The sequence below is a fragment of the Caenorhabditis elegans genome, chromosome II (genome assembly GCF_000002985.6).
Source record: "Caenorhabditis elegans chromosome II".
NCBI classification, from domain to species: domain Eukaryota; kingdom Metazoa; phylum Nematoda; class Chromadorea; order Rhabditida; family Rhabditidae; genus Caenorhabditis; species Caenorhabditis elegans.
Genome location: NC_003280.10, coordinates 10,714,365 through 10,735,506, shown reverse-complemented (window position 1 = coordinate 10,735,506; position 21,142 = coordinate 10,714,365). Strand labels below are relative to the sequence as shown.

The 21,142-nt window shown below is 35.9% G+C and overlaps 5 protein-coding genes and 3 non-coding genes across 10 annotated transcripts; 4 read left to right on the top strand and 4 right to left on the bottom strand.

The window, feature by feature from the left end:
• Positions 1 to 3,854: 3,854 nt before the first annotated feature.
• Positions 3,855 to 5,703, top strand: glb-12 (GLOBIN domain-containing protein). Its single transcript, NM_063913.2, has 6 exons — positions 3,855 to 3,983; positions 4,130 to 4,396; positions 4,456 to 4,541; positions 4,613 to 4,712; positions 5,241 to 5,468; positions 5,522 to 5,703. The coding sequence occupies exons 1-6, from the start codon at positions 3,945 to 3,947 to the stop codon at positions 5,600 to 5,602; spliced, it is 801 nt and encodes a 266-aa protein (NP_496314.1). The 5' UTR covers positions 3,855 to 3,944; the 3' UTR covers positions 5,603 to 5,703.
• Positions 5,704 to 6,177: 474 nt separating this feature from the next.
• Positions 6,178 to 15,276, bottom strand: mks-5 (Protein fantom; the record flags this gene model as incomplete). 3 transcript variants are annotated; one of them, NM_001267331.3, is made up of 17 exons in its annotated part: positions 6,178 to 6,339; positions 6,391 to 6,561; positions 6,983 to 7,309; positions 7,475 to 7,944; positions 7,991 to 8,094; positions 8,142 to 8,591; positions 8,745 to 9,014; positions 10,308 to 10,526; positions 10,709 to 10,927; positions 11,165 to 11,335; positions 11,387 to 11,681; positions 13,050 to 13,310; positions 13,624 to 13,991; positions 14,046 to 14,178; positions 14,258 to 14,557; positions 14,925 to 15,050; positions 15,227 to 15,276. In NM_001267331.3, coding segments are annotated over 17 exons (3,969 nt in total). The 3 variants fall into 3 exon arrangements, 2 of the variants coding, with proteins under 2 accessions (NP_001254260.1, NP_001254261.1); NM_001267332.3 differs by lacking the exons at positions 14,046 to 14,178; positions 14,258 to 14,557; positions 14,925 to 15,050; positions 15,227 to 15,276 and having other exon boundaries at positions 6,257 to 6,339; positions 13,624 to 13,862; NR_051620.1 differs by lacking the exons at positions 6,983 to 7,309; positions 7,475 to 7,944; positions 7,991 to 8,094; ... (10 more) ...; positions 14,925 to 15,050; positions 15,227 to 15,276 and having other exon boundaries at positions 6,257 to 6,339.
• On the top strand, positions 12,338 to 12,718 carry C09G5.14 (C2H2-type domain-containing protein; the record flags this gene model as incomplete). Its single annotated transcript, NM_001356888.3, has 1 exon — positions 12,338 to 12,718. The coding sequence occupies one exon, from the start codon at positions 12,338 to 12,340 to the stop codon at positions 12,716 to 12,718; it is 381 nt and encodes a 126-aa protein (NP_001343739.1).
• A 605-nt stretch (positions 15,277 to 15,881) lies between the features above and the next one.
• On the bottom strand, positions 15,882 to 18,083 carry C09G5.13 (DUF19 domain-containing protein). Its single transcript, NM_001267330.3, has 6 exons — positions 17,783 to 18,083; positions 17,012 to 17,115; positions 16,595 to 16,704; positions 16,336 to 16,477; positions 16,217 to 16,286; positions 15,882 to 16,122 (listed from the first exon to the last, which is right to left on the bottom strand). Exons 1-6 carry the CDS (start codon positions 17,909 to 17,911, stop codon positions 15,928 to 15,930), a joined length of 750 nt encoding a protein of 249 aa, NP_001254259.1. The 5' UTR covers positions 17,912 to 18,083; the 3' UTR covers positions 15,882 to 15,927.
• C09G5.11 lies at positions 16,894 to 17,032 on the top strand. The gene has a single exon (NR_051619.1). It is a non-coding gene; the product is annotated as an Unclassified non-coding RNA C09G5.11 (non-coding RNA).
• A 94-nt stretch (positions 18,084 to 18,177) lies between the features above and the next one.
• Positions 18,178 to 18,262, bottom strand: C09G5.10. Its single transcript, NR_051617.1, has one exon. It is a non-coding gene; the product is annotated as an Unclassified non-coding RNA C09G5.10 (non-coding RNA).
• Positions 18,178 to 18,262, top strand: C09G5.12. Its single transcript, NR_051618.1, has one exon. It is a non-coding gene; the product is annotated as an Unclassified non-coding RNA C09G5.12 (non-coding RNA).
• A 787-nt stretch (positions 18,263 to 19,049) lies between these two features.
• C09G5.7 (uncharacterized protein) lies at positions 19,050 to 20,624 on the bottom strand. Its single transcript, NM_063911.2, has 6 exons — positions 20,536 to 20,624; positions 20,377 to 20,488; positions 20,035 to 20,322; positions 19,553 to 19,991; positions 19,334 to 19,506; positions 19,050 to 19,286 (listed from the first exon to the last, which is right to left on the bottom strand). Exons 1-6 carry the CDS (start codon positions 20,592 to 20,594, stop codon positions 19,170 to 19,172), a joined length of 1,188 nt encoding a protein of 395 aa, NP_496312.1. The 5' UTR covers positions 20,595 to 20,624; the 3' UTR covers positions 19,050 to 19,169.
• Positions 20,625 to 21,142: the final 518 nt, after the last annotated feature.

The following is a 21,142-nucleotide window of genomic DNA, read 5'->3' as shown; positions in this document are numbered from 1 at the left end:
ATTTGGTTGCAACTACTTTTGCAACTTCTTACCAAAATTTATCGTCTAAAAGCTTCTGACAGTTTTATACAGTACCCTGATAAATTCAAAAAAAAACGAATAGTGAAATTCGCAACTTCTTGGCAGTACTTTAGAATCTCCCTTACAGTAAAAATAACTGGGCAAAGTGTTGAAGACTTTTCACAAAATTATTGGAAATTTAAATCTATTCTTATTTTAAGCTCTTTTCTATAATTTCAATGTTTTCATTTTTATAATGGTTGCAATTCAAAATCCTTCTTTCAAACATTCCAAGCCAGAGTTTGTATCTAATCTGCTGTTATAAGTGATCACCACACCTTCACATTTTCCAATTATTTTTGATAATTGAAAACTTATAATTTTAGGCTTAAAATTCAAAACATTTTCGGAAAAATGCGGATGACTAAAAGTTAAAAAAAACTTCTGAAAATATTAAACAGTTTTGGGATAAAAAAAACTTCCAACAACCATTCCCTCTTCCATGTCAAAAAAAGTTCTTTGATTATTTTACTCACTTCAATACCTGATCACCTTATCCTAACTCAACTTACCACATAAAAGCTGAAAAATATCGGAAAATGAATTCCACCTGTTCTCCAACGTTTTCACTCTCTCTCTCTGTTGCTCTAACCCGTGACACTGATTAAAAACTCAATTAGCTACTTGAGCGTTGACTCACCTTTGTCGCTTGCTCACTGTTGCTCAACCAAAAAAAATATCAGCAAATTTCCATGTTCATGAGTTCAGCCGACCGAAACGGAGCACACTCAGAATGAGAGCTCAGAGCTCACTTTTTCTTCTTATACTTTAATTGTACCTATTCAAATGCAAGTGCTTGTAATCCTCATTCGGGTTAGCAGCGACTTTTTTCTTTCGTTATAAATTTTCAAATGGGGATCCCTGAGATCAAGATTAGAAATAATCCCCATGTGATCTTCACACAAAGTTTCGGATTTTTTTTTGGAATTCAAATTCAAAAGGTTAATTCCATATTTTTGTTCCGCGTTTTTGAAATTAAAAAATCATTGATGTTTTATTGATCGGAAACTGCATATTTTATTGCAATTCAAAATTGCGGGGCATGTTTTCTGCTCATTCTCCCCCAGATCACATCCGTTCCAAGTACTCTCAATTGAAAAATATAATGCAATTTCGTTTTATTAATTACACTCACGGGAAGGTACTAAAACTTTAGTGACAATACTTTCTGTCAACTCAATTTCCAGACTCCAGACACCTACGGTTTCCGGGTAAATTCCGATGGAAATGAATGCTTCCTCTCTTATTTTTCTGAGTAATAACAAGAGTATCAAAACTTTGCATACTTGAATTGTAATACTAATGTGAATCACAGCTTAATCGGAAATCTCTGAGGAACCGTCTAGTAAGGACTTCTGATTCAAAATTCAGTGTATTCTGAAACTAATATTCAAGTTGTAATGCTTGGCTAGGTAGTGTTTATAGGTAGTGTTTATTATAGTGATCCTAAAGAGTTTTGTTTTTAATACTTAGAAACATTTTGAAGTTCAACGGCTATTGGACAAGGGCCGGCGGCAATTGCCGTTTGGTAAATTTGTTTGTTGACAAATTAGGCAAATCGACAAATTGCCGGTTTGTCGACTTGCCGGAAATTTTAATTCTTGCCAATTTGCCGATTTGCCGGAAAAAATCGTTTGCCGCGTTTCTAATCGTTTCTACAGTAACCTTACTGAAACCCAGTAGTATAAAAGCCTGGTTTTCCAAGCAGGTACATAAACTTTCATTACCTGAAAACCCACCCCCCCCCCCCCCAACTCCAGAAAGAACCAAGATCACTTTTCCTTCCTACCTACACACTCACTTCTCCCTTATTACATTTCACCATTCCTTATATATTTTCTACCGAAAATGGCGAGTAAGGAGAAAATGTGATTTATAATTATTATTCGGGTCGAGAGCTCTTGCTCGCGAGCAGTAGCTGCCTGCTACCTAACACAACACACTCATTTCCATGTTTTTTTCACCACTTTTTCACGTTTTGTTAAGGTTTCTGTTATATCAGAAGGAACAGGTTTTAATTAGGTGTAACCTAGAGGAAAATTTTTGAGTTTCAAGTAAGATTATGCCTATTTTTCTTCCATACTTGTTTCAATTCTCGTTTTCAAAAAATCAACAAAAAAAATTCCTGGAAAATTAAATATTTCTCTTTTTTTTTCTTTTTCAATTTTTCTTGGAAGTCAGAACTTTTGGAATTTGGAGAGCGGCAAGCAAAGTGAAAACAATCAAATTTCTGATCAAAAACTATAGCAAAACTATCTAGTTGAGCATGAGAATTGATTATTTTCTGCAATGCGGGTGCTTGAATTTGAAAGATTGAATTGTTTTCTATACAAATTTCAGACTATTTTTGTTCATGAAATCTGCAGTTTTAATATTTCCGATTTTTACAAATTAACTGGAAATTTCTGAAAATATTCATGCTTCAATTTTTAGATATTTTCAGATATTCTGGGTGTCAAAATGGACATAGTATTCGTGTATAACATGTTCTCAGCTTTTAAAAAATATAAATTTCAACCCAAAAATCGCAATTTCATTTTTTCTCCATTTTTTTGGAGGCAAACGTCCACTTTGGTTTTTGAGAGCGGAGAACGATTTTGGAGATTAACCAACATTTCTGATAAATTCTTTAAAAATTCAATTGTGGACTTAAAATACCGTGGTTTAACAAAATTTGAAGTGAAAATGTTTAAAAAAATTAAATGGGCAAAAATCAAAAATTTGAGAAAATAACCAGAAACTAGGAAGCCGGTAGACCATGAATTGCTACTGCCGTTTATAAATCTGCCCCACCAGCAAACTATGTTCCAAAATAACTTGAATTCAAACTCCACAAATTTTGTCCCGTTCCAGAAATCTTTGATCCACTGAACTTTTACGTGCACCTGTTACACTTTTCCCGCCGGATCTTGAGTTCAAGCTTCTAACAAGTAATAAAACAGCCTACGTATAAATACATTTATAACATTAACATTCGAAAAACCAATAGTTCACCTACTTCCTTCTCTTCCCTTATTATTTCTTGTCAGAACTCTCTACTATAATTTCGCAGTTTTTTGTCACTTTGTTTATCCCACTTCTTCGTATTTTTCCCTCTTCTGCCTTCTTCTCACTTTTTTAAAGCAATCATTTGGTTATATTCATACTTTCTATAAGTTTTTGGGAAGAAGAACACTGATTTTTGATATGCGTCTTTTCTTTCGGAAAAGATCCCCGAGAAAACTCAAGTCTAGTCTCAGATTTTGACAAATTTAAGTGTTAAGCTGACAAGGAAAAGTTTCGATTTTTTTAAATGTTTCATCGAAAATTAGGATTTTCAAAAAAGCTCATTTTAATAGGTCCCCACAAAAATTATACTGCTTGGAAGCATTTTAAACAAGGCAAATTAGATTTAAAAGATTTCTCAAAATCTACAGTTTTTTATTATGCTTTGGGTCATAGGAAAAGTTTGAGATCTTTTCAAAACAAAATTATTAACCCTAAAAAATCTAATTTTTTCCACAATGAATATGGCTAAATTTTCAGTTAGGATTTATTTGATTTCCAAGATCTAACTGGCCATTTCCACAATTTAAGCCAAAATTCAAATTAGTTTTCAGCCTTGTGAACGCGAATTTATGTTGCTCTGTTCCCCGTCATCCCATAAAAAATCAGCCGTCTTCCGTTTTATGACTACTTCAACACACAAAAAATCCAATCATCATTCCATTGCCACGTCATAATTGAGGCTTATTCAATTTGTCTTCTTCATGTTTACTCACTCCTTCTCCTTTTTCAGAGTCTTTCAATTTCAAATTTTCAGAACATTTCCTGATTGAGGTGATGAGAAGTTGTGCTTAAGATTTTTAATAAAACAAGTATCGTTATAAATCTATATATTTTCAATGGGTGCCACATTATGTGCACCGAAAAAGAAAAAAACCGTGAGTTTTGAGCTTGATTCGGAAGATGAACATTTCTCAAAAATTTTTGGATTTTTTACATTCTTTTCAAAAAAACAGTACATAAGAATAGAGAACTACAGTACTCTTTAAAGACGCACAGAACATTTTAAAAAATTATTTTCCAGCAAGTCGGAGCATCTTGGGTCGGAAACGAATCTGAAAATCCATTTGACTTAGCCCTCAATAAAAAAGACCGTACTCTGTTACGTGAAACTTGGCAAAGGCTAGATGATCCGAAGGATATTGTTGGTCTTATATTCTTAGATATTGTCAATGATATTGAACCGGACCTCAAGAAAGTGTTTGGCGTGGATCGGGCTCCGCGAGCCGCGATGCTGAAAATGCCGAAATTCGGAGGGCATATTCTAAGATTCTATGAGTTCATGGAGCAGGTTAGCTGTCTAAACTACATTTTTAAGAGTATTTTTTGAACTCAAATTTATTATTCCAGCTCACGTCAATGCTTGGCACGTCTGAAAATCTGACGGGTGCATGGCAATTGGTACGAAAAACGGGAAGAAGTCATGTCAGACAAGGGTAAGTGCGCAGGTGCAAATGCCGTCACTTTGTATGATTATATAGTCCAATGCCATTTGATGATTTTTCAGTTTCTTGGAACAAAATCAGAACCAGATGGAGAAGAACTATTTCGAAATTGTTATAAATGTATTTATCGAGCGATTAATTCCATTTCTGACGGGTGAACAGGTGAGATTGTGGGATCAGTTAGGTCAAGCTAGTTTGAAAGTTCAACTAATTGATTTGTTGGAAGGTTTATTTGGAGTACAACTCAATCAAATTATTTTCTAATAAAGGAATTAATTGAGCTTGATTTCTGAAAAAATCTATATAATTCGAAAAAGAAATTTTGCGGTCGAGAAGCATTTTGAAAATTTTCCCGAACGTAGATTAGGATGTTTGTGAGCGAGGAAATTACTTGAGCTGTTTTCAAAAAAATGTTTGTTTTTCTTTTTAAAAAAGGTGCAATTTTTGATCCAGTTGGGCAAAATAGTTGCGGGTTTTTTCAAAAAATTAGAATAATATTTTCAAATAAGTATTTTTAAATGTTACTTCAGATCGGATTTTTTAGTTCTTTGTGATCCTCTTCCTATAAATTCTTGTAGATACCTATTCGAAATAAGATTGTTTAAATTAAATTGGTTTTTTTTTCTAAAAAAGTTCATAATCTCCCCTCGTAAAACAAAAAACCTTTTCACCCAACAAATATGATTTTAGGAGCTTCCATCATCAGAAGGAAAAGAGAACAAAAAAGTGCGATTTGCTCAAAACTACACCACATCTCAAATCACAGACGTCTGGAAGAAGTTCTTAAACACAGTAATTAGTCAAATGACTGACTCATTTGAATTGGAAAGAGCAAAACAGAAGAGTGCACAAACAACAAAAGCCTTGGCTCCACATCAACATATCGAGATTTCGGAAAGGAAGAAGAAGAGGGTGGCGGTATGTTATTAGTTGATATCATACATTTGTTAATTTGATATTGGCATTTTCAGGAAAAACAAAGCGAGATTGAAAATACGGCAGTTTCAAATGAACCAAAAGCTCAAGAGCAAATGTTCGAAGATCCATTCTGAAAGTATATTTTTATAGTGATATACCATATAAAACATATTGACACTGAAAAAACACTGATAAATAAAACTGATTAAATTTATTGAATAAATGATTTTTTTTTGATTTTGTAGCACATTTAATGCACAAAAATGAGCTAAGCTTTTTTTGCTATTGCGTCACACAAAGACATGCAATTTTGGAGACAAAATAGCATTGCTGAATTAGGTTTAGATACATTTTTATGTGAATTGAAAGTCAGAGCCAATTACGTTATAGGCCGATTATTTTTCGAGTTTATGTATATGAGGTTTTATCCTCTTGAGGATCTATTCCATTTCGGTAAGAGGATTCAAAAAAAGTCAACTAACAAATCACTAAAAATTCAAAATACATTTTTCCGTCGGCAACATTTTAAAATCGTAATTATTTTGCCAAGATATGATAGTTACCTAAGCGTTTTTTGTGCTGTAAGTAGGACGTCAAGTTTGAAAATGCAAATTTCATTTTTCACCAATTTTTCAAACGATGTTAAAAAAGAGTATAGAATATTGCTTAGTTTGCTCTCCAGCAACCACAATTCACGATACTGAACAAGTTTTTTTTTAACCAAAATATTTATTAATTTGTTGAAAATATAATCTAACAAATTATTTAAACCGTATTTTTCAATTTTCTCAGGTCAATTGTTCAATTAATGCTCTTGAGAAATGCAATGTCAATGTCATCTCGGCTTGCACAATTCCACTCCGATCGTAAACTGAATTTGAATTCAATTATAAGAATGAGATACTTACGACAAATGACTAACCATCAATTACAAACGATTTGTTCTGTGTGTTGTTTGGCACTAAAATCAAACTTCCGAAGCCGAGCTCCTCTTCGTCGCCTGGACTGATCTTGATGATGGTTAACTCAAATTTGATGCTAGCACGGATCCATTGATCGAGAAGAGAAAGTTGACCACGCGTCAGGGTGTATTCTGAATAATTGAGATTATCGGGGTTAACTTTAGAGAGTGGCATTTAAGTTATTTTCTAAACGTACTTCAAAAAAAAAACCAAACATTTTAGAAGAATTTTTGAATTTTATTTTTTCATCCTCTGAATCGCCACATTTCAATGAACATTAAAAAAATTAATAATGTTTCAGTCAAGCTCTGAGATATGAGCTCTTGAAGTTGAGCTCTTGATGCACCATGTTCAAAAACTAGGTCCTCCAACTTTAGACGTTCATATCTCAAAAAATTGTCACAAAAATGTAAGTGCTAAAATATTTAAAATTGAATGTTCTATATTTCTGCTTAAAGAATTGTTTCAATACCTTTGAATTGAACTGGGGCCATAGATATCAAGCAGATAAGTATTTTATACTTCCCATAAAAAATCTCAAAAAACTAATACCTTTTGTATATCGAATATCCACCATTTCTTGTGGTCTTCTCGGAAAATCAAATATCGTACTCTTCGACTGCTCATTCGTAAAATCCAAAAATACCCAATCAACGAAAAACGTCGTCTCTTCTCTTGTCAATGGAGTCAGACTTGATCCGGGAACAAGTTCAAATGTTTCCAATTGTATTGAAACTTTCATATTCGGTTCCAGTACATCTTTGTCGGTTGGTGACAACGGTTTTCGCACTTTGATCAAACTATGCCCTTCATAATCCGGCAGTGGAACAGGTGCTTTTTCGGCGCGACGTGGTGATGAAGTTGACGAGGATTCAGATGCTGAAATTCAAAAATAGGGATGTGGAAAAGAAATTTCTATTCGAGGGTTTGCGGCTTCTATTTAATATGCAGTAATAAAATAACTAGAATTCGACTTTGAACACGTTATAACATTTGTGTCAAAACATGAAAAGCTATAAAAATTATTTGAAATCATCAACTCACGTGGAACTGAAAAATGCAACGGATCTGTGAATAAAATTCTTCCTGTTGAACCTTGTTGCCTGGTAGCTTCTGGTTGCTCAGTCAACGCAATTGGTCCAACCGGTATATTCCTGGGTTTTGCAATTGGAGGGAGAGCTCCAAGAAGGCTCTTGAGCTCTTCGGTTTTTAACTCTCTTTTTCTATCTTCCTCGGTTTCAGCTACCTCGTTAGGCTCTGATTCCACCACCGGCTCTGGTTCTGGCCCTGATTCTGGTTCTAACTCTGGATCTACAGGTGCCACGTCATCCGTCTTATCAACAGATCGTTGTGTCACTGGTGTAGACTCCTTACTCTCGTTAGTACCATTTGGTTTCAAGGGGTCTGATGGTCTTGGTGTATCCTCCGGAGAAGGAAGGTTTTCTACTTGTCGCTCTGGAACTTCTAGAGGCTCGGGATCTCTCTGGGATGATACTGCTGACACCGACTCTATTCTGAAATTAAAAAAATGCTTTAATAACTATATTAATTAAAAATTACTCGTCATCATCATCATCGAATACAATTCTATCAGCTTCTTCTTCTCCATCGGAATCAACAAGCGCAGGTGTAACTGCGGGTATCTCGTAGTCGTAGGTTTGGGGCTAAAATAGAAATGTGGCTTCAAATAAATGCTGATAAATATTCTTACATTTGTTGGAGGGCTAAACAGATCTTTTGAGCTATGAGAGAATGATGTATCTGATGAATCTGTTGACAACCTTCTGAGCGGTGCAGTTGTGGGCTCTGGAGCTTTTGGAGGCATGGAAGTTGGCTCAGCATCATGAAGTTCAGCTTCTTTAACAGGCGTCACCACAAACTCTTTGGATGTTCGCCTGACCGGTTGAGGAAGGATCGGAGTATCCTTAACTTCTTTCAGTGGTTCTTTTGGTTCATGTTTCAAGAAGAATGATGGGATTTCGTGTTTCCAAATTAGACAAAGATCCAGCGATACAGAGCTTGGTCTCCCATCGGTGTCAAGCATTGGGAATGTTCCTTTTATAGATCCACCGAGCTTGCAAAGTGGATGAAGTGGAAGGTGTAAAGTGGCAATGACACCGTCCTGTCTTGGAATATTCTCGATTAGGAAGAAGGAGATACTCTGGAAATTGAATGGGTTTCTTTAAAATCAAACAATTTTTTATAATTCACAGTTATAAAAATTTCAGATGTTTTTTAATGTGTTCGCAAAAAATTGCCGAAATCCCTGGTTATAGTTATAGCTCCTGAATCAGAAACTTAAAAAAAAACTCACGGAAGTTGCAAACAAATTCCTTGCGATATCAATCTTTGGGATGTAGCAATCCCGTTTAGATCTTATTTCAGAACTTGTTGAAAAATCGGTGAAATACGGAGAGAAGGACAAAAACTCGTCGACGATACAGAATTCAGTTGATGGATCTTTTCCGAAAGTATCCAGTCCGACAACTCGGTTCACCATAATTGTCAGTGGGTCGAAATTAGTGTCTTCTGTATCCTCATTTTCAAGTTGCAGTGGGAGCATATTTCGAGCCATTTCGCTTTTCTGAAAATGTTTTTAAAAAATTATATTGGTTTATGTTGAGAATATATGATATTTAAATATTATGTACTCTCCCTCATTAGTATTTCTCATAAAAGTCTTTAATCTTACCAATTTTTATTAGAAACATTATGAAAGACAACAAATACAAAAAATAGTCACAGAAGAAAATAATATTGAAACCGGTACAAAAATATTAAGAAATGATTAGACAGAGTTGGACTTGCGGAGGTACAGTGGAATACGAGATGAGATGGCTGACTTTTCGGTTGTGGTCTTCTTCTCCTTGACATATTCTGGCATGTAGAATGGATTTGGGACAAGATTTTTTGGAGCAGGAGAAGAAAGCTTTGAAGATCCAGCAGATGAAGACACGAATTCTGGGTCATAGAACGGATTGACAACCGATTGAATTGGGCTCGGAGAACCGGAAGATGAGCCAGACGATGAAAAATTGCTGGACACTCCAGAGTCTGATTGGCATCCATCAGAATCGTAGTTGCAGTTGTCTTCGGAATAGTATTCCTCCATTGCCATTTGCTGCCGGAACTCATCTTGGCGAAGCATCATGAAATCTGCCATTTTTCGAGCATGCTCATCAAGACAAGATTTCTGATGAACATTGAGCCGTTTGTTCCGTGGAAAGAATTGGAACCGACTGGCATGGCAATAGTAGAAATATACAGGAATAGAAGTGTAGTCCATTTTTAGAAGACGACTGTAGAAACTAGCGAAAGGAGAGCTAGAGAGCAAACTGACTGGAAGATAAAACCAGAATGAATGATATTTGTTCCGGTTTACCCAATGGTAAGGTACGGTAAGCCACACCCCTCGATTTGCGCGTTCCAGAAAGACACACCCTCCCTTACAGTCATCGTCTCTCTTAAGGTGGAGGTAGAAGAGGTGGGGGATGGTTGTAAATCCAGCAACAATCGTGGGAGAAAGAACACATGATAGACTCTGCAGGAAGTGGAAGGGAGGCTCTGGGAATTTGCGATGAACTATAGAATAACAATATTGGAATGGAGTAGAAATAATAAGTTCATAAAAAAAGAAATACAGTGCTTCCTCTATTGGTATTGCACCTCACTACTTCACTATAAATCTCGGTTCATTTTAACGATGTCAGGAAATAATTGACTACAATACAATAGAACAGGAGATAACAAATAATTAGTCAGTTAGAAATTTTTTGTCTAGAACATATGCCAACAGATTTATAAGCGGCAAAGGAAAACAAGTCAACGTTTTACAGAATTTATACAACAGGTACAGAATTCCAAAAACCAATCTCACCTTGAATTTCTTAAAGCTATCAGAAATCGGTTGTGAAACTTCAATTTCGTATCTCAACGTGCACATTTCGACGCCAGTATCCACGGATTTCAGCATAATTTCGGAGCAGAATTTTCGAAGAACACTGTCCTCAAACAAGGGAATAAGGGAGATTGTGGCAGCGGCTAAAAGCTTGTAGCAGTCACTTGCCGGTCGGTACATTTCGATGACTATTCCGTTCTGAAAATTAAATTATTGCATTTTTTGTAAGGGAATTGGAGTAATTCGTTTAAAAAAAATTGGCTTCAGATTATTCAAGTTCTAAAGAAATTTTTTGGAAAGTTTGAATACCGAATTTTTTTTCTAATTAATACACTTCTTCATGTTTCAAACATTTTTACAAAATATGAAATGTAACTTACCGTTTGCAAATAATGAATCAAAAGATTTGAAACCAAGACATCATAGACCGTTGTGAAATCCATATTGTGTTGCTTTGCATCCATTATCGGAGTGGTTTCTAATTGGAAGTCAAAGAATTCCAAAGAGAAGAAAAACTTGGACGTGAGAGATGGAGATGGCTTCACATTTATTAGTTTTACTGATAAATCCGTGTTTACTCGAGGTGTTGGAATGTTAATCTGAATAACAAGTTATATTTTTAGTAGGTTTTTTTTTAAATATTTTCCTCTAATAATTTTTATAACAACTTCTGTCCAAAATGTATATCCATGCACATACAGAACAAAGTTTACCACAGTTACTCTGACATAAAAACACTCTTGAAAGTTTTGAGGTGGAATATCGAAACTGTTTAAAACCGCTCCTATAGTGCCAAAATGTTCAACCAACTTTTAAAATGTTCTAGAAGTTATTACCTGATTTGCCAATAGCTTAACAGGCTGTTGTCCTGAATATGCTATTGTTCTTATTTGCTCCTCAAGCATGAATATCTTCTTTTGCCTCTCTTCAACTTCCTCCCGTGATTTTGAAAGTATTTCTGCGCTGACTGTCTTCAACCTGTCTAGTTCATCTTTGAGCAGTTTTATCTGGAAATTGCTTTGTTAAAAATACTTTTAAAAATTATTGACAATTTTCACCTCTTTCATTTGTTTTTGATTGATATCATATTGAATCAACAACATATTTCTGACTTTCTCGAGTTCTTCGTACAGCTCAGAATACAGTTTTTGCCATCTTGCAAGACTATTTTCACTAGCTCCAAGAGTATTAATTTCAGCGATTCCAACATCATGAGAATGTAGAATATCAGCAACTTCTTTATATAATTTTTGAAGAAGATCATCGTCAGCTCTTCGCATTCGACTTATTTCACTCTGTGAATGCCGTTTTCGAATTGGCTCAAATGTCATTGGAGGTGGGGAGTGAGAGATCCTGTAAATTGAATATCTCGACTAGTTTTTTCATTTTTCTCAAAAAAGCAATTGATAGTTGTTTCAATCTATTACATCAATTTTTGTTTCTATCGTTGTCAAATTTTGGAACTTTTACTAGATGTAAATTACCGGAACTTGGCGAAATTTAAAAGCCCCTGTGAATAAGAGAAAGTATTTTTGAAAATGTTTAATTTTGAAAAACATTTGATTTTTTCAACGTAACATTATCTAGTGTGTACTTTTTAAGCCTTATTACGGCCGGTTCTATTAATAACTTTGTATGCAATCTATTTTTGCGTACTATCTTCAGATTCAATTATATTATATCATTTTTGGTTCTAGATTTCCTAGTCACAAACAGCATTGTAAATCCCAATTGTTTTTGATTCTCACGACCCTTTTCCCTCTCCCATGATTAGTGCTTGATTTACAACCATCCCCCACCTCCTCTAGCTCCACATCTTTATAGGAAAGGGAGACGATGACTGTAAGGGAGGGTGTGTCTCTCTGGAACGCGAAAATCGAGGGGTGTGGTTAACCGTACCATACCATTGGGTTAACCGGAAGAAAAATATAATTCATTCTGGTTATATCTTCCAGTCGGTTTGCTCTCTAGCTCTACTTTTCTTTGCTTACTTCAGTCGTCTTCTGAAAATGGACTACACTTCTATTCCTGTATACTTCTACTATTGCCATGCGGGTCGATTCCAATTCTTTCCACGGAACAAACGGCTCAATGTTCATCAGAAATCATGTCTTGATGAGCATGCTCGGAAAATGGCAGATTTCATGATGTTTTGCCAAGATGTGTTCCGCCAACAAATGGCAATGGAGGAACACTATTCCGAAGCCTACTGTAACTACGCTTCTGATGGATACCAAGACTCTGGAGTTTCCAGCAATTCTTCTGGCCCATCTTCCGGTTCTTCAAGCCCAATTCAGCTGGTTGCCAATTCGTTATATGACCCGGAATACGTGTCTTCATCTGCTGGATACTCAAGCTTTCTTCTCCTGCTCCAGCCAAGCTCGTCTTAAACCCATTCTACATGCCAGAATATGTCAATGAGAAGAACACCACAACCGAAAAGACAGCCAGCTCATCTCGTGTTCCACTGTACCTCCGCAAGTCCAACTCTATCTAATCACTTCCTAATATTTTTTGTATCGGTTTCACATGTATTTCCTTCGGTGACTTTTATTTTTGTATTTATTTTTCATTTAATTATTTAATACTCCCAATAAAATTGGTAAAATTTACAATTTGCTTTTTCAAGTGCTCGCAGAAATATGCTACAAACATGAACAATGTTGGAAAAGCTTCTCACACAAATCAGTTTTCATTTAAAAAAAAACCAGAAAAACTTACTTTTCCTCTTCTATCCTTTCCTCCTCAACTTTAGAATTCTTCGCCACTACCGAAAGTTTCTTCTCTGTCTTCTTCGCAGCATCGTATTTATTTTTATAATGCAATCTCATAGCTTCAAACTTCTTCTGATCTTCACGACGTCTGTGTTCACTTTCCTTGATTCTTTTCTCAGTCTCTTTAAGAAGCTCCTCTAGCTCAACAATCTTTTTCTTTTCTTCTATACTTTCCCGTGCTCCGTACTCCGTAGATTTTGATAGGGATCTGGAAGAAAGCATATAATCAATAAAACTAGCATGGTTAATATTGACAAAAATATATCGTCCATTATGTGAAAATGTGTTTATTACGATTTTCACAAAAATACTTTTTTAATAAAACCATTTTCATTTGAAAACATCACCTTTGCCTTGGCTTTAACAAGAAAAAGTTGTCAATTGACAAACTCGTGATTGGGTTTACAGTGGTGTAAATTTAAAAACTAAAGTACTTGTCAAAAATGATGCCATAGTATTTTTTGAACAATTTTTGAATTTGGTAAGGGATTTTAATAATATCCGAATTGATAAAAACTTACTGATGCACGAGCCGCTCGTTCGCTTTTTTCACTAAATCACATTCCTCTTGCAGCATAGCCAAGTCATTCTCAGCCACTTTCAGCTTATCCAACAGCACTTTTTCAGTTTGATCTGGGATACGAGGTGGTGGTATCGGGTTTTTCGATGGTTCTTGATGTGATGATTTTCTAGATTTTCTTCTCGGCTTTTTCTTCTCTTCAATAACTGGCGTGGATCTTCCCGACTCGTCATCACTCATTTCTGACATTTCTTCAAGTTCTGAGTCTTTTCCTTCACCGTCATTATTGTTGTTGGAGGAAGATGATTTGGAGGATGATGATGTAGACAGTCGAGTTGGAGGAGATGACTGATTTACAGATGATTTTAGCTGAAAGTTATAGATATAAAATCAATAAAAAACGAAATTGGAATGTAGGCATACCTGTCTCAATTTTTCAATTGTATATTTTAACTCTGTAATTTCGTCATTTTTATTCTTGAGAGTTCGATTCAATCTGACAATCGCGAGCTTCTCATCCGTAGCAAGTTGCAGTTTTTCACCTCCATCAGATTTTCTGAAAAGAAAACAGCATTGCATTAAGTTTTATTATTTTTAAGAACATTTACAGTCTAAGAAATTATTCAAAATCTCACTTTCTTGCCACCGGAGCGGAACCTGGCCGATCAATAGATCCAGTAGTTCCAGCAGTTAATGGAGGTCGTTGTCGAAATGTTGATGGTGGCTGACGAAAAGTTGATCTTCCAGTCATCATTGACGCAGTTGTAGCTCTTGCGGATGGTGCTGTGTAGATCAAAAGTTGTTGTTTGGCTGCTTTCAGTTTCATATCAAGAATCTGATTTTCTTTCACCACATCGTCATATTTCGAACGTTCCACTACTTTCTCATTTTGGCTTTTTCGTTCCAACATACTTCGGCGAAATCTGCTATTGAATCTGGAACAAAGGATGGTTACTGTGGATGGATGTTTCCGAAAACTTCAGATTAAAGATGGAGTGAGCAGTTACGTTAATATCGAAACAGACCAACTTCATATTTTCAGGTTTTGGAAAATTTCAATCAAGTTTCTGCAAGTTGCCAAATTTACGGAATCTAAAGGTTTTTGAAAAATTTGAAGCAATCTCCATTTTCCACCTATTTTAATACGAAATATGAGTTGAAAATAAAATAAAATCGAATGTCAATTTGCAGTTAGAATACGCATTCACACAAATTAGACGTAGGTATTTTTTTCAAGACATACAGGCATTTTTGTGCCTACGTAAAAGTTCTATTCGGAACAAATTGAATACATTTACTCACGTTGTAATCTGTTTCTCCTGCTCTTTAACCTTCTTTTGTGCCTTGTTGAGCTCTTCAACAACATTGTGAAAGTGGTCTTCCAGCTGTGGGCGGCTCCATTTTTCAATAGGATACCTTGCGGATACCCTGGAATTTTGTATTATTATTATAAGAGGTTTCAACACTTTAAGTCTCAATATTATCTCTCCCTATGCCGTTTTTCATCAATTAAAATAAGACTCCTAACAACATTTCGATAACCTAGAAAGAAGATGCAAAATCTAGTCCATGGAAAGTAAAAAAGGATGAAAAGAGATACTCACATTTTTTATAATCACTGCAATTCCTTGGAGACGTCAGGTTAGCATGAAGTACGTATGAGAGAAATAGAGATTTCAAAACGAAGAGGAGGGGGGTACTTTGCATGTGGTTGCCATGAGCAACCATGTGAGGACGGGCGAAATGGGGAAGGAAGAAGTAAAGAGGGATTGATTAGCACGCTTGTATGCGGGAAACCTTTCCGTTTAGTGAGAAAGGGGGTCACGGGAGGATTAGAAAATGAGAAAGCACCGGAACACCTGCCTAATTGATGCTCCATTCTCGTATTCGGCATGGTAATGAGAATTTAGTCTTATTTCAAACAAGTTTTCAAACTACCGGTGAATATATAGACTCGAGTCTTTTCTTTTTCCCGCCACGCAGCAGTAGCTGGAATTGTTTCCAAAATATAAGAGAAGTCCCTCAATGTGGGGTTTAGACAACTGCCTACCTGCCTGATTACATGCCTGCCTACGTGTCGGCCGACCCGCTTTGCATGCCTACAATAGGCAGTAACTGGCGAGTAGTGGGAGACTCGCAAAAAACCTATACATGCCTTCCATACTTGCCTACATGACAACCCCATATACATCACATCTCTCATATAAAAAAATGTACTCTCATAGTCCGTGTTCAAAACTTTATAAATCTCATAAAAGGAAAAAAATGCTCATTTATTCACAATAACTTGATAAGAAGAAACAATTCAAAACACAAACGGAAGAAGCAAAAGAATAATCGATATGGTGATCGATGCAGCATTGTTATTATTGTACCGGTCACTTGATGAGGTGTCTCTTCGCAATTGATTGTACTTACATGAAGCTGGTAGCGTATTCCAACGAATTTTCAGCATTTTGAACATTGCCTCCCGATTATTTTCGAACATTCTAGCAGTTATCTGGAACAAAATAAAATTAGTTTAGATGAATTTGGAAAGTCGGCAAAAAATTGCCTAAAACTGCATAAATTTAAAGAAAATTTAAAATCAATACCACTTCACTTCGATAGCCGCAATACTTCCCGTGCTCCTGAATAAAGCAATGGGAAAAATGCTCAAAGTCGCTGAAATATTTTCCAATTTAGAAAAAAACAATTTCTGTTCGGGACTTACATGCAAATCGTTTCAATATTCTCTTGAGTCTGATTTCGGGCAAACTTTTGCATATCCATTTCCAATCGAACTGTTTGATCTCTGCACACACTTGAGAGCCGCTCACCATTCTCCTTCCAACACGGGAATTGTGCACGGACCTCTGAAAATGAAATGGTATTTTTTAAAGCTCCAGGGAAACGTGGAGGAATTTCAGGTTTTTAAATGGTCTAGTCGGATTTTCCCCATTATAGTTACATTGAAAAATGTTAAAACTAACCTTCCAAATTATTACAAGCATCGTGCCAAGATCGAATACCGGCCAAAATGATTGAAGCCTCTTGTGATGTATTGCATTTTCTGACACAGATCTCTAGAAAGCGATTGCTTCTGGAAAGTAGAAAAACTAGGTCAACTTGAAACATTTAAAAGCTTCCAAAATCTCAATCACTAGTTGTCTTTTTTAGAACATTTTTAAGTTGTAAAACCCCAATTCTGGGTAATGTGCAACTAAATTGCTGTACGAATATCATTATCGTGAATCCATTTGCCAATTCTCCACCACCACCAATTTCGTCACCTCATAACCCATTTCATAGAGCATCATCATCTAACCCTCTGCACTTGTTCGGAACACGTCCCCGGAGACATCAAACGGATATGGGACAAAACGGGGTATTCGAAAGTGAAAACATACGTGCAAATAGCCTTGGCCTTTATGAAAGCGGCCGTCTCGTTGCCAGTCGTTTTGAGAAGATTTAAAAGTGGAAGAGTGAAATCGTGAGACCATTCGTTGTCCATCTGGTTGAAAAGTTATTAATTTAAAAATGTTAGTTTAGAAATTTTCTAAATGTTTTTTGCAAGATGAAGTGTTTTCATTAGAAAAAAGGAAATATAAAATTTTTTGGAAAACTCCCAGGCAAAACCTTTTAGAAAGAAGTTTTTTATGATTTGAGCATTCCGGTTAGGTCGGCAGTTTCGAGATAAGCGTATGAACCATGGCTGTGCGGCAACCGAGATTTTCGGCAATCGGCAACCAGGTTTCAAAGTTTTTTTTTGCTAAAATTATATTTTTGAGCGTTTTGGAAAAATGTATGGTCCGGTTGCCGCACAGCCATGGCATAGACAGTAAAATTGCGTTAAGCCATTACTAAAAAATTGTGTGTACTTTATACGCCAAAAGTTTACAGATGTTTCAGAGTTTTTGTCAGTTTTGGTAAATCACCGAATTTCTAATAATTTTGCTTTTTGAGAAATCTTGATCAATGCTGCATATTAGAACATAGAACTTTAGCCATTCAATCACAATATGAAAGTTTTTAGAATTTTCTGATACTACGATAATTGGTCATTTTTGCACCAACTTTAATATACAAAAGGTTCTAAATTTTAATAATTTAGCTTTTCATGACCAAAAATTTTAAAACTTAAAGCATACCTATTACTATAAGAGTTTAATTTTCCTTACCTCCATCATATGATTATCCTTACACCTTAGCACACAATGATTGACATGAAACTCATTCTCCACAGCCTCCGCAACGAATATCAGAACTGGCAAGAAAAGAATCAGGAATATGGAACGAGATGGGAACATCAGAAGAACCCGAGATTTTGAAGACAAGTCACTCGGGACGATGAAGACTCGGATAATGAAGATGTGAGACGATTCGAGAAGTGAGAAGAAAAAACATTTAGTTGCTCTTCTACGACGATGTCTTCTTCTTCTTCTCGTAATGGATCTAGAATTGTAGTTGGGTCGTCGCTGTGTTTCCAAATGGGATTCTTCTCCTTGTTCAGAGGGCTCTGCTCAACCCGAAAAAGGAGGTTATCTTCTTCCTTTCTCTCTCTCTCCCCCTTCAATTCACTGACTCTTTTTTTTCATAACCCGAGGCGACAACGGGTGGCCCCATGGGGACTGACACACTTTTATTATAGATATGGGACAGGGTCCCGCGCGGAAACACAAGAAAACAGATGGAGTTGTAGGAGAAAACGAGAGAAACACTCACCTAGAATGGGAATTTGTGAAAGTTGCGGGAGAGGCTTTTGGAAGGTTTTTCCGCTTTTATGTCGGACAACTGGAAAAACAAAGAGTCATGAGTTTTGGTCAAACAACAAGAATAAACAAACGAATTAATTTGATTGAAACAATTGCGAATGAAAGTGAGATATATTCTGAAAGATAAGAAATTAGACTGAATTAGGAAAAATCATTGAAATTTAGGGCAAATCGGCAAATCGGCAAAGTACCGGAATTGAAATATCCGGCAAACCGGCAAATTGCCGATTTGCCCAAATTGCCGGAAAAGGGCAATTTGCCGGAAAGAATGCAATTTGCCGAAAATTTTCTGCAAACTGTGGTTTCGCACTAATTTTTTTGGAAATTTCAGAATTTCAATTTCAGATGGCAAAATTGTACGCATCCTATGAATGTTCCTACATCTATTTTGAAAAGTAAGCAAATTCTATCAAATAATCTCGAAAAAAACTGGAAAATTTTTTCAAAAAAAAACACAGTTTTAAGTGTTTCCGTCTTATAAAAAATCCCTCTAAACATTTCCGGCAAACGGCAATTCGGCAAACCGGCAATTTGCCTAAAATGAAAATTTCCGGCAAATCGACAAACCGGCAAATTGCGGGAATCGAAAATTGATGTTACAATTCAACTAAAAAGTACTAAGAGCTTCTATAAGTTCTAGTCTCTGAATCTTAAAAAAACAATGCATCAAGAATACTCCAGAAATCACTTTATTAAACCAAATGGAATTTTTATACAAATCACATAGAGAAACAGTGAATTATGTTCAATTTCATAATCTTTCTTTAAACAAAATCATCTCCATCGCTCGCCTTCAATCGCCTTCATTCTTAGCCGTTTTCGTGTCGTCCTTCTTCTCTTCCTGAGACTTTTTCAACTGCTTTTGGTACTTTTTGCGAAACTTCTGAATTGAGTGAACTGGACGACGACGCTGAAATGCATAAGATATTGGGAGTTGAATAGTTTTAGATAACATACATCATAACTGATCCTGTATGCTCGAGCATCGAAACGTATCGAAGTAACAATGGCAGTCTTCTCTTCCTCATCCTTTGACACGGTCATCATCTTTGACCCCGGTTCTCTCGATGGTGGGACACTTTTGCGGATTGTATCCTCGTTGTTTTGTTGGGAGAAACGTTCAATTGCATCTGAAAAATATAATTTTTTGTTTTTGAAATTAGTAAAGCAACTAACTGTGGCACAAATTGAAGATCGAGTCAGTCGTATTGTAGATAACGGTCTCCCTGCTAAAATACAAATCCGTCCTTTCTTCCAAAGTTTCCATCGATGCAAATGGGTTGATATCCTTCGATGCTGCCTTATTGTCGATTCTTCCTTGATCCAACTCTCCCATCAAATACGAGGACATCTTTTGAAACCATCCTTTACCATCTTCCATCTCCAATCCATCTTCTTCTAACGCAGCCATCAACTCAGGATACTTGACCATTTCTCCATGCTCATTCATCACCAGCTCGCCGGGCTTACGATCCGGGACCACCCAAACAGGTTCACCGTTCTCTTTGAAGATGTTGCGGTCCAGTGGCGTCGACTTTCCTCGCGTGCGTTGGCTTTTTCGAGATTTGGAAGATTGTCCGCTGTTGTGGCTCGACTCTGGCATTGTTTCAAGACTCTGAAATGTTAATATTTTCGACGAACATTTTTTTTAAATTTACCGAATCACTTTTAGTCGCCATTCTGCTAGTCCTTTGGCTCTCCTTCATTCTCATCTCGAAGAACTTCTTCGCCAACTCCATATTAAAAGTCTTTGGACTGTTCGCAGTTTTCATGGCGACACTTTTCTCTGGCAGCTTTGAAGTCATCTCTTCTTTCTTCTTTTCAATCGATGCTTCTTCCGATGCCGCCGGGCTGATGCTCTTCTTGTATTTTGACTCATTATCTGATGATAAAGAGTAGCTTTTCTTGCGTCGGAGTTTTGCTGATTTCGTTTTGGTTACACTCTCCTGAAATTTAGAATTTTAACAATTACAGTAATATGGATTCGAAAAAAAACTAACCACTTTATGAACCGATCTAATTTTCTTCACCTCTTTCTTCGGCATTTCTCGTTTCGCCGGAACTTCCATCAGTGCAGAATCCTGAGGTTGTGATTTCCTTTCTCTTGCAACTCTGTAATAATTTAATATTTTCAACGAATTAATTTTGCGCTAACTTACAGTGACTTTGCCTCTCCTTTTGGCTTTTTGGCCGTTGACTTTGGCTGTGGAAGCAGCATGATGAAGTATTGATTAATTTACAAACTGAATTTTTTAAATTTAACGCGATTTATATAGACAGTTTTTCCAAAACTTTAATATAGAGCTACACGTGATTTCATCGGTTGCAACGTTTTTTTTAAATTAATATATTTTTTTAAAAATATGTTAATTTGCTTTTAACATAAGCAAATAATTCGACTTTTTCTACAAAAAATACGGTACACGGTCTCGACAAGATACATTTTTTTTTAATCAGAAATATACGTGCGCCTTTAAAGATTACTGTAATTGCAAAATCTCGTTTTTTAAAAAGTTTTCACACTAAGACTATTTATGTTTGTTTTTTAATTCCAAATTAAAACCTTTTTAATCGAACAAATATGAAAAATCAATGAAGAAAATTTAGAAGCAACTCTTTTTTTCGGCGGAAAAATCGTAAATTCTCACATATCTCAAAAACTAAATTCAAATCCCCGCGCTTTGTGCACACAATGGTCGAGTTTTCCCCTCTCTTCAAAACCTCGTCCATTAATTATTAAATTTTATTTTTTCTGAAAAAAAGTGT

Excerpts from the sequence above, each read along its gene's own strand:
- glb-12 (NM_063913.2), top strand. The coding sequence starts at position 3,945 with ATGGGTGCCACATTATGTGCACCGAAAAAGAAAAAAACC. Across the intron at positions 3,984-4,129 it reads CACCGAAAAAGAAAAAAACC|CAAGTCGGAGCATCTTGGGT; the intron begins GTGAGTTTTGAG and ends ATTATTTTCCAG. Across the intron at positions 5,469-5,521 it reads GGAAGAAGAAGAGGGTGGCG|GAAAAACAAAGCGAGATTGA; the intron begins GTATGTTATTAG and ends TGGCATTTTCAG.
- C09G5.13 (NM_001267330.3), bottom strand. The coding sequence starts at position 17,911 with ATGTTCCCATCTCGTTCCATATTCCTGATTCTTTTCTTGCCAGTTCTG. Across the intron at positions 16,705-17,011 it reads AAGGCCAAGGCTATTTGCAC|AAGCAATCGCTTTCTAGAGA; the intron begins GTATGTTTTCAC and ends TCTACTTTCCAG. Across the intron at positions 16,478-16,594 it reads TGCTTGTAATAATTTGGAAG|AGGTCCGTGCACAATTCCCG; the intron begins GTTAGTTTTAAC and ends TTTCATTTTCAG.
- C09G5.7 (NM_063911.2), bottom strand. The coding sequence starts at position 20,594 with ATGCTGCTTCCACAGCCAAAGTCAACGGCCAAAAAGCCAAAAGGAGAG. Across the intron at positions 20,489-20,535 it reads AAAGGAGAGGCAAAGTCACT|AGTTGCAAGAGAAAGGAAAT; the intron begins GTAAGTTAGCGC and ends AAATTATTACAG. Across the intron at positions 20,323-20,376 it reads TTAGATCGGTTCATAAAGTG|GAGAGTGTAACCAAAACGAA; the intron begins GTTAGTTTTTTT and ends TCTAAATTTCAG.